This window comes from Fulmarus glacialis, unplaced genomic scaffold, assembly GCF_000690835.1.
Source record: "Fulmarus glacialis isolate BGI_N327 unplaced genomic scaffold, ASM69083v1 scaffold8283, whole genome shotgun sequence".
Taxonomy (NCBI): Eukaryota; Metazoa; Chordata; class Aves; order Procellariiformes; family Procellariidae; genus Fulmarus; species Fulmarus glacialis.
The window spans coordinates 52,794-67,433 of record NW_009202246.1 but is presented as its reverse complement, the minus strand read 5'-3'; the positions used below and the strand labels follow the sequence as shown (position 1 = coordinate 67,433).

The window sequence follows — 14,640 nt, the reverse complement described above, 5'->3', positions numbered from 1 at the left end:
CCCACCCTAAATGGGGCAAACCGTGTTTTGGAGGAGCCTCCCGTACAGGCTCCCTGCCCCCGCTGCAGAGAGCAGCATCCCCCCAGCCAGGGCACGGCTGCAGGTGCCGGGGCTGCCGGGGAGGGGAGCGGAGAAGCCAGGAGAGCCGGCAGGAGCAGCAACCCGCCCCGCTGCCCAGCCTCCTGCAGCCGGCGCGGGAAAGCTGGGGTGGCACTGGCAAGCAAGAGGGGAAGGCAGAGACTTGTCTGCAGCAGTGGGAGAAACGAAAGGGGTACACAGTATCTGAACACACGCCAAAGGGCTGCTGGGACAATTTTTTTAGATGATTTCTAGAAGAGAGGCTTTTCATACAAGTCAAAGTTATGAATAAAGGTAAATCAAACTTTCTTCTCTGTATATCTTTGTGCTACTGTTCAGTTGGGTAGCGGTATAAATCCAAAGAAACAATTATGCCCTGTATGAGTGAGGTGGGGGGGAAATACGGGGACTGCCGAACGCTAGCAGGCAAGCCAATGTTGGCAACGGCTGCGAGAGCCTTGGGCGGCGGGAAGACACGACACACGTGCACTGGGTTATGTTTTTCCTGATTTAGCAGGAAGACAGAGAAGAGGAAAGTCAGCAGGGGCTATGGTACAAGTTGAAACCCCTTTGGATACATCACATTCATATGATCATGAAGGCAACGTGTGATCAGTCAAAGTTTAACTACTTGTCAGGAGGGCTGCTGGCCCCCAGAGGTTTCCTGATCCTTCTATCTAAAGACTGGAAGTTACTCATAGTTCCCTCGCGCTATCAAGGTGACGTTTCCAGAAACAAGCAGGCAGCCAGCTGTCTCCAGAGAACAAGAACTGTAAAGGCCACAGACCACAGCATCCTCCACAGGCAGAGAAATCCTCCTCAGGGGCCCGCTTATGCACACAACAGGGCCGCTGCCCACAGACAGCTTCCAGGAGCAGCACGTGTTGCCCAGGGGACTCTCCCTGGTATCCCTGTGCCCTGCCTTCCTGACACATCTCTGAGCCCGTGACGCTGCCCTGCACCAGAGGAGAGGCAGTCCCCTCACCTCCGACACATAGCTGAGCTACAGCTCTGTCCTGACCCCATACCTCATCCGAGCTCTCCAGACCGAGCACCACGCTGGTAGAAGTCCACCTCTGACGGCCCCCGCTCCCCAGCCCTAGCCTTGCCCCTAAACCTCCTCCTCCCATACAGCACAGTACAGGGGGTCCAAAACTCCAGCCCATTACACACAGCAGAGAGAAGTCAAGTCACTTCGTCTTCCCTTTTCAGTCAACAAAGACTCCTTGTATGAGAACATACTTACCAGCACGAAGGAGGGTTGCACAAACTAGTCCCACGGGAGAGCAATGTAGTGAGCGCGGTGTTGCAATATATATGTTTTCATATTAAAAACCAAACTAGAAAAGTGGCCAAGGGAACAGTGGCTGAACTTCTCGTCTCTGTTGAGAGTTCTAACCCAGAGAGATGGTAACCTAAACTCACGGCTTGTAATAACTTTCTGTTTGGAAAACAGAACAAGACAAAAAAAATGCACAAAAAACCTAATACAAAATTAGTTAGAGTTTGTTCCAGTTCCTGACAGTCGTTCAAACTAGAAAAGACATAATAGAAGCCTCTGACTGGCTGTCACTGAAAAGCAATCAAATATTGATTAGACAAGATAAACATGGAAGTCCCCTCCAAACTCAGACTGTGTCATTCCCGAAGAGGTAATATTGTAAGGGTTTGAGGGGGAACTAGAGGGAGGATGTGCGGAAACAGAAGGAAAAATGAGTCAGCTGTAATCCACTATTGCTTCAAGTAATGCCTCCATAGCCTTCCGCCCACCTATTAGACCAGGTCCACAGAAATACCCAACCTTTGCATCATGGCCACATAAATCAACACTGAAATCTATCGGATGTGATGAAATTTCTGGACAGGAGAGAAAAAACAGTACAGTTTTCAGACATTTCTCTGGGCAGTGAGTGTTTGTTTTGAGGGCAGGGCTCCTGTCAGCAATGCTAGCTAAGAAGTAAAAGGGAAGGAGTAAGACCTCCATCCCTGCAGGAGTCTATGTTGTAAATTTGAGTGAGGGTCATCAAATGTCCTACCCTGTCTATGCATTTTCACCAACTTCTAAAAGTGCAGTAGATGTTTACATAGCATGGAGATCATAAATACCTTTGCTCACCTAGATGAGGACTGTCAAGACAGGCAGTAAAGGGGATATAGCTTGCCGAGCTTTCAGATACACTGTTCTGCTCGATGTGAGGAAGTGCCAACGTTAAGAAGTCCAAATTCTGAAAAGCGTTACGTTATGTTAAACCACATCAAGGGTTTCTGGATTGAAATAATTGTTAGATTAAATTTGCTAGTCTGGGTAATTTCCAACATATGATAATGAAAGTAAAAGCAGAAGCGTTTAAAAAAAAAAAAAAGAAAAAAATTATTTTTCTGATATTAAGATCCAAGATAATGGAGAATCAACAGATGAAGGGTATTTTAACAGAAGCAATACAGAATCTAAGAGGAAGAAGAGAAATCTACCCACATCTCTATATTCTGCCAGCTCTGACACCCAACAACCACAGGCATCATGTAACAGCGTGTCTAGGAACACCGTCACTTCACTGTGGCTAAGTGATTAGGAATAAACACTGAGAAGGGAGCTAGAAATGTCCCCAACTCTCCTGAATCCTCAGACCTGGACCTGTAATTTCCTCATGTGCCAGAAGCACAGGAGGAAACCCTGGTTATTATCCCCACAGAGGAGTATCTGTTGCTACTGCTCTGCTTAAGAGCCCCGCCACCAGGGTTTAGTATTCCAGGTAAAGTGGTGAAAATACTGTAAAACTCAGGTTCTGTATCACTGCCACTGTGAGACAAGCTAAATTTGCCAAATGGCTTTGTGACCCCACCCTTGTTAATCAGCTTGTTAATCATTATCGTCATAGAGGTGATAAAGTTGTTTTATAAGCCAACACTGAAGCAGTAACATTAACTACTTATGTAGGGGCTGGTGTATTTCTCTGCAAATAACATTTATGAGAAGGCACTCTCTTTAAAGACACAGGCTTGCCTCGTAACCTTCTTCTGGAGCAGTGAGCAATCTGTTCCACTTATTCCTCCAGTCTGATTTACATGTCAGACACAAGTGACGCCTGGAGGGGATGGGTTAAGTGATATGAAATCCCTAAAACACCTTGAACTACAGGTTCAAATCTCAACTGGATTGTCCCAGCCTCTCCTCCTGACAGAACAAAATTTATGATTATTTCTCAAGGCCAGACGCACGCTTGGCTCTGAGAGACAGACACAGACAGAATTTGCCAGGAGGCACTGACGCAATGCAGAAAAGACATGAAAAGGCCAAGAGGCACTGAGAAAATAGAAGGGGTGGTAGACATGAAGCTCATTCACCATCCCCAATTACATACATTGAAGGGATAGAAAGTCCTTTAATTATTGGGATTAGTGTCACAAGCATGCCTGCCAGAAGGAAGCTATCTGAAGGAGCAGTCAACAATCGTGCACAGCTTTCCACCATCCTCTAAAGACAAAGTTTCTGCCTCTTCCTGGTTGTTTTCTTTCCACCTCCCCAGAAACAGCTAGTGTGAATCAAGCCTTTTGCTAACAAGCTCAGAGGTAAGCTCCAGCTTCGCCTAGACTTCAGAGTACCACAGACAATGTGCTTCCTGCACTGAATAAAAGGGAAAATAAAATCTCCTGAACAGATCGGCTTGGATTCACCACTGTGCTCACTTACCGTCCAAATTCCACTGGTGGAAGCTTTGTGGAGGAAGACTAAACACTCAGTAATCTTTCTTCACCTCCAGGACAGATGAGAAATATGCTTTTGAAAGAACTACCAATGATATAAGAAAATAGGGCTAGAAAACCTCCTCTAGAAACCTCCAGTTTATTCCTCACCCTGTGGCACGACCAACTGACAGACTGTCTGACTTGTCTAAAAACTTCTCACCACAGAAATCCCACAACTCTCCAGCGCTCAAAACAGCTGGGAAGTTGCTCCTAATGCCTGCCTCAGATCTCTTTTGCTGCAGTCAACTATCTCTGTTTCACACTCTACCTCCTATCCTTACACTGAGCAATCTGTTTCAGAAACCATTTTCTGACGCCTTCTCTTCTCTGTCACAGGTGATCTCTGTCACAAGCCGGGAAGAGCAGAAGCAGATTGGGGTGCAGGAAAGCTCAATGGTTGCCTTTACCTATTTGCTAACTGGAGAACAAGCAGGTATTTTCCACATTCGTTACATGTGGAGATTGGGCATTAAAGCGCAAAGGGTCAATGGAATCTCTGCCCGGCGACAGATTTCAGCAGGTTCGGGATTTCTGCGATGAAAACATGGACTTGGAGACAAGCATGCTACAATATGCTTAGCTAAGAATAATGCCAGCTGCAGAGAAAAGAAAGGGAAAACATATTCCCTGGCTGGGAAGTTCCTAGTCATTTATATCTAGGGAACAGACAATGCTTGTGGACTGCTAATTTCCTTGAGGATTTTTTCCCTTCCGTTCGCCAGATTCCTAACACCACGAATTCTTGTTACCATTTCAATGCACAATTAATCTTTAGTTCAGAGGAAAGGGAAATGGAAGGAGGAAGGATGATCATGAGGTAAAAGCCCCAGGGAGGCAGATATCAGATCTCAGCTCTGCCCCATCTTTTGTGCAATATACTGGTCTGGTCAGCTTTCCTTGCTCCGTTTTGACTCCCAGCCATCTCTTTCAGATTGCCTGCCTTGTTTATTTAAATTGCAAGTGACTTAAGGGAAGAATGATTTCTTAATATTTGTGTGCACGTACACTAGACTAATCAGTCACTATGCATTGCTGTAGAACAAATTAAAAAAGAACACAGCAGTAACTTCAGGAGAACCCCATCTTCTGTTGCTACAGCCATGCTGTGGGCCACCACCCCAGCTCCCAACAGTAAAGGTGGTGCCACCCCATCCTCTCTGTCCTCTTTCCTTTACAGCCTTTGCAGGTCCCTGGCTGTCCCAAAGGCCTGTTCAGCCTGTGGTACGGGTGGACAGGGGCGGGTGAGGCCAGGGACTCCGCTCATCCACTGCTGACACCAGCGCAAGGCGCTGGCTCTGACACACGTGACACCATTTTGCCATCGCTGGCCTTGACGCAGACGAAGCAACATCGCGCAGCCACACATTGTGCCGTGCTAACTCATCACCCACACAGGGCAGAGAACATCCCGAAAGGAAACCTGGCGATAAACACAGCGAAGAACAAAAAAACCCACAAAACCAACCACCAAATAAATCAAACTAAAGCAGAAATGAGTGAGAATTTGAATAAACAGAAATCACAAGCTCCCTTTGACTTCTTTGCACCAGGCAGTCCGCACTGACGGCACAGCCATTTGCTGTTTGTGGTCCTTCCAAACCAGACCACTCAACATGGTGCACTTTAATTTGGTATTAAAGTGATATTCCACAAATTAGCCGCTAACTATAATAGGCAGTGGGAAGAGGAGGAAAAACAAAACAAGGTCAAGAGCAAATGCTGCTAATCTGCGACAAGCACATACAGGCAGGGGGCAAGGTGAAGACGAGTTTTACATTGGTTGGGGGAGAGGAACAAACTGGTGGCGGTCCAAGTGAATTTATAGCAGGAGGCAGAGAGGATGACAAGGTCCCTCCAAACCCTCCCCCACTCCCCTGATGGAAAGGAAGAAAAGCCTGAAATTTCAGCAGGTCTCTGGGTGCAAACTGACACAAGTGAGAAGGAGATGGAATTGTCTCAGTACAAACGACACGCCTGGAAATCACTTGTGCCAGCTCCCCAGCCAGCCCTGCAACACGACCCCAGCCCCACAACTTCTGCCTTCACACTCGCTGTGTTTCAACCGTCTTTCCTCCGTTCTCCTTCCCCCAAGGTTTCCAGGCAGCTACATGTCAATTTTGTCACACCCCAAGTTCTCCTAATCTTGTTGCAGGGATGAATTATAGGTTGTTTTAAGAAACAGGTATTCAAGCAAAGGTTAAAGGCTGTTTTAATCAAACAAGGTTGAAAGAGTACCAGGAATTTGGCTGGTAGAGAACAGAAAGCACTTTCCTTAGCTTAAAAACATACACGACTCTAAATACACACACAAGCAAATATGCATTCAGGCAGAGAGTATATATGTGTGCTTTTTTTTGCGGCCCCCCCCCCCCCCTTTTTTTTTTTTTTATGATTAAGCAGGCAATTGCATGCAGAGATATTAACTGACTCTACATGCCCACTGAGTAAGACGTTATTTCATGAGTGATATCACAAAATTAGAAACTTTCCTGCCTTGCACAGGGCTGGATCAGGGCATTTTAAGGAGGAGTCCTCTGAAGACTTTTAGAACAAGAAAGCAACATACCAAGAAAATGGCTAGGGTTACTCTGAAAAAAAAAACCTCTGTGAGTACAAAGTATATTTTTAAAAAATTTCTAAAAAAATTTTTCTTCTCTCATCCAAGCAGGTAGCCCTGAGACAGTATTTTGTTTCCTCAGCAGATTTGGTTTCTTGGGATATCATTCCTTGAGGTATGTCCAGCTGCCTCTTCTGAACAGACATTTTATGTGAAGTACAGCAATGAGGTTAGAGCCCAATCTTTCACACTGCTAACCCCCATCTCCAGTACTGGGCCATTCATTCTGCACAGCAAAAAAAAAGAACAGAAGAAACCCGATCAGCACAAAGCACTAGAAAAGGGGTAGCTTATATTGCGATTGCCTCTTCTAGGGGCTGAAAAAAATTAAAATATCTCTGGAGATCTCAACTCAGAAGCTCCTGCGAGCCACTGGCACCACTGCTGGGTTGTTTTTAAACAGAGTTTCATTCTAAAAAGCCACACTTACCCCAAGCGGCCTAGATTACATATTCACATGGAAAAGCACCACATGTATTTAATAAGCCCTGTTGAAAACTCCCGTTTCAAGCAGCGCAAACCCCAGTTCTGCTATTAAAAATATCTATTAACAATCTTGCTGTATCTCCACACTTTGCCTCCAAGTCTCTAACACACCTAATTCGGATGAACTCGTCTTCCTGGCTGCCACCTGCCAAAATGCTCCTGGCCAGCTCTTCACCCACGAGCCCGGCCGGCTCTGCCATGCTCTCCGCCTGACCACGCGCCATTCTGAATGACAGCAACCCTCTTCCCCAGCAGAGCTGAGGTAAAAAGGAAATGCCAGTAAGATCATTGCCATTACCACTAATTGTAAGCAGAGCTGTCAGCACTTTGGGGAATTATACACACACCCGGAATATCGGCTAACCTGAAGTTTCCTGTTCTGCTGAAAGTGCTAGCAAACTCCAGGGAGTGACAAAAATGAGTGATAAAGGAGCCATAGCCACAGGAAAGTATACATGCTGTTTGCTATCAGACCTTTTAGTATTTATGGAAATGTGTATTGTGTGTTTTTCCCATCCTAAGACTATTTTCATATTCTTCTGCTAATACAGTTACCACAGTCATACAGGCACAGGTCGCAAAGGAAGGACAAAAGATGGCTATTAGCATTATGTCGTTATGGTCCAAGATGCATGTTTACATAGTTCAAGTACAGAATTATCTAAGTGCCTCAAAATCTTAATGTATTTAAATTGCACAACATATTTAAAATAGGCCAGATGGACTAGCCCCCAAAGTGCTGGTTTCCCTCTTTTGAACTTAATTGTGCTTAAGATGTCTATTTTAAACATGCACATAGTAAAGTGGGACCCATTTTACCTTAATCCCATTAAAGATGACTTGTCCTATGTGTCAGAGAAAGCCTGCAGCAGAGCTGGGAACAGTCCAGGTCTCATGTGCCTTAGGATAAGAACTGGACCACAAATTAACAATGTGTACGCCTCCCACCTCCCCACACAACCGTCTGTTTCTCTCTACCTCCTACCAAATATTTAAGAGCAGGGGCTGTACCTGACACATCAATTAAAACCCACCACTGTTTTAAACCAGCTCTACTCTGAGCAACATCTTCCAGCCTGTGGTCAGCTGAATACTGGCAGTAATGCACCGCAGGGCTTGCACCTCTGTCACACATGCTGTGTCAACCCTTGCTTGGGAGGCTGGGGACGTACATCAATGTTTTCACTACGGTGCTGAGCTCTGAACTGTGGCAGCTATGGCACAGAGGTGCCTGGCATTTTGCTGCCCTTGTTGAGCACAGTGAACCCCCACAGAGAACGGCGACAGACAGATCTTCAGCCATCTCAGCATAGCCAGGCCTGCCAAAAACCTTCTCATTTGCCACCTCCTGCCCCTCAAGCAAAAAAAAGGCTTGCCTAACCTTAAAAGGATCTGCTGGCACAGCTACACAGGAAAACCTCTTTGGTAAACAAAAGTTTAAGCTGATACAGCTTGTAGTGAATCACTGAATGAAACAAATGACAGCAAAAGACCTTCTCACTGATATAACGGAGTTTGCGCTAATGCTTTTACAGGTACGGCTATATCCGTTAAGAGCGGAGGGTGGGGTGGGGGGTTTGTCACGCACCTATCCCAGTAACACTTCTAAAACTAGAGCAAGCCCGACCTATGTTTAGCCAAAACCCAGTTTTATCAATCAATATAGCCACACGCACACTACTGGCTTTCACCAGCACAGGCATGTGGGTTAGGTGCCACTTCCCATCCTTTTTTGCCTGAATAAAAAGGAACTGCTGGGCAAGGACACCACCACTGATGGCCTTGGAAGTCATCAGGCTGTATGTTATAAATCTAAGCTGAGTATTTCTCAGTAGCTGTATGAGGACTGAGTGATGAGAAAAGTTTTACTTCTGAAAAAAACAGCAAGTACAGAGCAAAAAAAAGTCCACATCTCCTTGCAGTCTTTGCTATTGTTGGGACTCAGGAAACAACTTGTCTAAATCAACCTAAAGTTTTGCACATGCAAAAATGCTAAAAAAAGCATCTCCAATCTCCTCCTCCATCTCAGTCTAGGAAAATACAGGGAGGATCCAAATTTGCCATTGGAAAAGGAGGTGTGATGAAAGTACAGCGTGGGTTAAAAGCCTGGAAAAGTGAACGAGACCTAACAATTTCTTTGTTCTTCTAAGGCTTCCTAATCCTGATCTAACAATATACTCAAATTAGGTGGAACTTATGTTTCCCTGAAGTTCATTTTTATTCCCCACATTTTTGTTAGGGAACCTTATATGCGCAAAATCTTGAACAGAAACATTAAGATTTTCATATTAATGAATGCTGCTGTTAGACCAACTGTTCACCTAGTCCAAAATCCTATCAGACGCTGTAATCAGTACTATGTACGTCAGAGGAAGATGAAATCATTGATCCCTCTGTCAATAGGGAAGACATCTTCCTAATCCCCTCAGTAAATAATATGTCTATTCTGAAACCTTATAATCTCTTTACCTTACGTAGTGTAACTGTGGACATTCTCATTATGGATACTTAATCCTCTCAACGATGATAAACTTCTGGCCTCAGTAATATTACTGTGGCATTAAGTTCCTCATGCTTGCTGTGTGTTCTGCAAAGAAGCATTTCCATTAAGGATTTTTATGCGTATCTCATATTCACTGTATGACCTGTGCTATGTTATTATGAGAAGAGGGCTTTCCTATTCATCCTTTCTCTCCACTGTTCTTCACATTGCTTGTAGGTTCATCTACAGGTAGATAGTCAGGAAAGTTGATCTGAAGTAAATGGATGTTTTAATTAAATTTTAACGGATTAGTTTATCTACAATGTTAAAATGGATAAATTATACTACATTAAATCCCTGTATGGGCATACACATTCAGGATGAAAATGGCCTTAATACAATTTAGCTCACTTTGCTTCCAAAGTAAATGGAGATAAACCAAATGAAAGCCACTTACATGTTGAATAACAGTATTTACACAGTGATTCAATGTAATTCAACTCATCATTTTAAATTCCTGTATTTTGTCACTTCAATTTTTTTTTCCTGAGTGTTCCTGTGTAAACAAGTCTTCAAATCATCATCTTTTTAAATCTCCTGTCTCGCTCACAATTTCCATCCTTGACATCCAGTCATTTTTGCCGTTACGTGGATGCTTTTTATTTTACCATACCTTTTGGGGGTAGCATAACCAGGATGAAATAATTGCCATGATTAAGAGTGTTTGTGTTTCTACAGTAAAGACCATCACTGCAATAATCTTTGTACACTTGTATATCTTGCTATTTAACATAAAAAACAGGCAAGACATCAGTTAACTCTGTGTGGATTAAGCACCTGAATTTTGAACTCATCACAATAGCCACTTCAAGTCTTTTACTTTAAAAGCTCCTGTTAATATGGAATCTAGTGTAAGTAGTAAGAATTACTTTTCTAAGAAGTGCAAGAGTCTTGTCTGAGTCAGCTTCTGTCCAAATCAATATTTAACAGTGTAAAAACCGCTAGTCTCACCAAAACCAGCCCCACAGTCACACAAAATGAATGGATAGTTTTTAAGTCCAGCTTGCATGAACTGTGTCCACACGTCCACAAAACCAGTGATATGTCCATTATTAACGTCAGCAGAGAACAGAGTTCACACCTCCAGCAGGTTTAGGGTGAGGCTACCCTGGACTGTGACTGCACCATCAGGGACTATACTGCACGTAAATAAGAGTAATCTGTTTTTCCAGTGTACTATGTTTGCTAAAACCAGCAGTTTCAGGAGTGAATACTTGCTTCCTAACAACTGGAGGTCTCCCTCTTTAAAGCTTTAATTGGTTGGAATAGCCCTGGACAAACTGGCTAACAGAGATGCAGTGGTGCTGTGGGTGACGCAGGGCAGATCGCTCTCTGGGCCGATGACGCCAGGGAGGGTTGGGGAGGAAAGCAAGTGTAGCCAATGGGGCAGAATAGGCAAGCTGTCACGCTTCGTGTTTCTGCTTGTTAAATCTGAATGCACCTAATTAGTTATCTCGTCTGCTAACACCTCCAACGACAACAATGACAAGAGGATTCTAAGAATATGTATCCCCATGGGAATGCCCATAGATAGACTTGCTGTAAACTTTAACGTAGTCCCTGGGGCCCTGGTCTGCAGTGAAACCTTGCTGGGGTACATGTGTGCATTCATGTTTATTTTAAATAAACATGCACATACAAATAAAGACCATCACTTGCTGCCTCTTTGGTTAAAGGTCAGGCCTACTCATATCTGCACTACGAGCGTTTGTTAATGAGTAAAGTACTAGCAAAACCACTACCTCACCCGGATTTGATGAGTTTCCAAAATTAAGGACATTTTGTTTCAATTTTTGCCACTCTGCTTTTAACCTCACAGTTAAGGTCTTCTCCACTAGAGCCCTGTCCAAATGGACCCAAGTGACAACCATCCCCAGACCATCAGATAGCTCAAGTCTGTACTCTGCCACGTCCATAAGGCCTAGGCATGGAGCTCTGTTAAGCTTGGAAAAAGATTTAAATTGGATTTCATTTTAGAATAGTATTATATGCTGCTTCATCTACTGGCAAACATGCATTTCAACTTTTTTGCACCTAAAAACAGACCCTCATACCACATTTTTGAAACTCAGCTGCTTGGCAGGAAACGACCCATGTTTTCTAGGATCTTTAAAGAGAACTTCGCTAGGAAACAAATCAGAATTGAGCTGGGACTAACCAGGGTAAAGGTTGCTTATATCTGCAGATTACCCCTCTCTGCTTTTCTAATTCACTCACCATGCCTTATCTTTCCATTAATCTTTAATAAACCTTTTAGTTAATTCCCCAAACACACACAATCTACATGACAGCAGGATACAGTGCAAAAGCAGCCCATGGAAATGAGGAAATAGGCAGCAGAAGAATCAAAAGGAGGGGAAACTTTTAGGATTAAAAAACACCCAAACTGCAGGTCAGTAGAAAATGATGAGCAATCGGGAGAAAGCAGTGGCAAGGGACAAACCAGGGAGGAAGCAGGGGCTGTAAGGGTACTAGTGTTTCGCCGGCTGTTGGATTCATTTTCTCAGTGGGACCCTGCTCCCCTTCCCACTCTGGTTCCGCTTTGACAAAAACAGGCAAATCCAATTTCAAACTTGGAGCCTCCGGGAAGTGGAAAACTCTCCAGACTGACAACAAGGATATAGCTAGATTAAAAGGTAAATGCAATTTAACCCACCCCAGCAGAAATGGTAATCAAACTATATTGCCTCTAAATATAGTAAATTTGGGGCTGGGGCCCTCAGGGGAAGAGAAGGTGTCTTGCAAACACAAAGAAACATGCTAAAGGGAACTGCTAAATCAATGGATGAATTGTGACTTCTACCCTCCCTCCCTCCCACAGGGTGCTTGATAAGCTGCTGATTGCTTCTAAAACTTCTACTACCAATGTTAGGAACCGATTAAGCAGCTTACAAAGCACTGGGGGCTAATAGACAGGCCCACCAGGGAGACTGCAGCTCTGGAGTTAAGTAGCTTGCTTTTTCATGGCTCGATTATTAAAGATGAGATAGCAGAACATGCCGAAAAGATGCGGAAACAGTTTTAGACCTCAGATGGATGACTGGCCTTTTTATTATATATACGGAATCATTTCTACCCTGTGACTTCACCAGCCAACAAAAGCCATGCTTCCTGCAGTTCTGTGGTCTCCAGCTCTGAGGGGCAACTGAACTACCTCAACTTAAATGTGTCAACTGAACATCCAGAACTGACTATGCTACCTGTTATCCTGCAGAAAAGGCACCACTAGACATGGGAAACATCAACGGAAGAAGCTTAAAATAATGTGTTTTACATATCACTGGCAATGACATTAGAGTGTGAACACAGATGTGCCCAGGTCAGCTAGTGCATCTTACCCCATTGCTTCCTCCATTGTGCATCCGAGCACTGCAGCGCATTCACCTTAGATCCCCTATCCTCTCTTTTCAGCTCTTTTTGCCAAATTCTTCTTGTTTAATCTGGTGTGTAATAAAATTCTGCTGCTGAGGCAGATGTACTGCAAGGTGCTTGCTTAGTTCAATCAGTATCAATGCAAAGACACATTTTGCTGGCACATTACCTCTTCTGTGGTCACGTCTGTCATAGTTACGCTGCATGGCTTAACTTTGTGTAGCAGGCTTGCTGAGGTTTTTGTGTTTGGTTTTTTTTATTTTTTATTTTTTCCCCTCTTGTGGTAATGCCTAGCAGACTTTGTAAATAAGCACGTTGCAGTAGGGACTGTACAAATTCATAAATTCCTGAATAACTATTCTTTCAAGCAAAGAAATAAATACTACTTGTCACCTGTAGGCTGAGCCTTAGATGAGCCTTCATCGATCATATGAAAAATTTCTCACAGCAAAGTTCCCTTTGCAGACTACAGTTTTCTTTTGCAGCCTCTTTCCAGCCCCATTTCAACACTGATGCTCTAGGCTTTCTCTCTCTCATCCCTAACCAATGCCCCTGTTAACCCATTTTTATATTAAACTATAAACAACAGAGATGGCTCAGAAGTAAAGCTATTTATGCTACGATTAGCTAGAAGGGGGAATGTACAATTAGCATTGAAGATGAGAACAGACTTGATGTGTTACAGGTAGAATTACTTGAAGAAACTTACCTGTTGAAGGTCTGCGAGAGAATAAAGATGGATTTGCTGGAGAAGATACTCCCTGGGAAAGATCCTGGAAAAAAGAAAAATGGATGTGTGTCATATCTTTTTGACTCGGAAACTCAAAGATCTCCTCTCCCCACCAAAAGACTGCAGAACAATGATGCTAGAGAGAGCTTGTCAGAAACTGGAATTATGTAAGCACCAGCTTCTTTTACAGCATTCCTCATGGGCACAACAATTTCACAGTAAGAATGAATGCTGTGCCAGTGTCAGGTAAGCATGTGCTGCGACATTTACAGCCATTGAAAGCTCATCTTGAGCACAGCAGGTGTTTCTTTAAACAATTAACCCAGTAATAAAACCAAATAACTCAAACTACACATTAGAAGTATTTCTTATGTTTTTTAGTACAAGATTCCTGGACTGCTAGAAAGCTGTAACAGTTAATTTCAGACGTAATTTATGGTTTTGTAACTGAAATAACTATATGGGGAAAAATGTCATGCAGATACTGTTCTTCCAACATAAAGTTGATTGATATCAATTCCCTTTTGCATACAGAAATATATGTATTGGTATAGACTTTATAATGACTTATCTGAGAAAGACATATTTTTCTTACATAAACCAAGGTTTCAGGCAAGACCATTGATTATCCACTGACAGACCTGTTCAGTAAAGCTAAATTACAGAAACCTGAACAGAGAAGAGATGTCCTTATTAGAGTGACTTGCAGTAAAATGAAAAACTGGGTTAAAGTAACATTACAGAGAAAAATAGACCTTGTAAAGGTAAGTGGATATTAGCAAGAAAAGTTTATGAAAACCTATGTGTCTGCCATAAAGATGTCAGGAAGAGAAAAAGTGCATCTAATTAAAATGTCTATCTGTGTGTGCACACACAGAGAAACAACCAGCCGACCAGCTTTATTTTCCATCCACACAGAACAAATGTAATACCACACTAAGGTATCGTGGGGAGTGGAGAATCACACCACTTGCAAAAAAAGCAACCAAATACCTCAGGATGTGCAACTATTTTACATTACATGTTGCTTAGAGGAGAAATTGTGAACTCAGTTCCTACATTACAATC

General features: G+C 43.4%; 1 protein-coding gene across 1 annotated transcript in view; it reads right to left on the bottom strand.

Moving 5' to 3' along the window:
• PLEKHM3 (pleckstrin homology domain containing, family M, member 3) overlaps positions 1-14,640 on the bottom strand; it is a 73,271-nt gene that overhangs the window by 16,805 nt on the left and 41,826 nt on the right. The window contains exon 5 of the mRNA XM_009574212.1: positions 13,552-13,615. Within this exon, the coding sequence (XP_009572507.1) occupies positions 13,552-13,615 (64 nt within the window). The remainder of the gene's footprint in view (positions 1-13,551; positions 13,616-14,640) is intronic.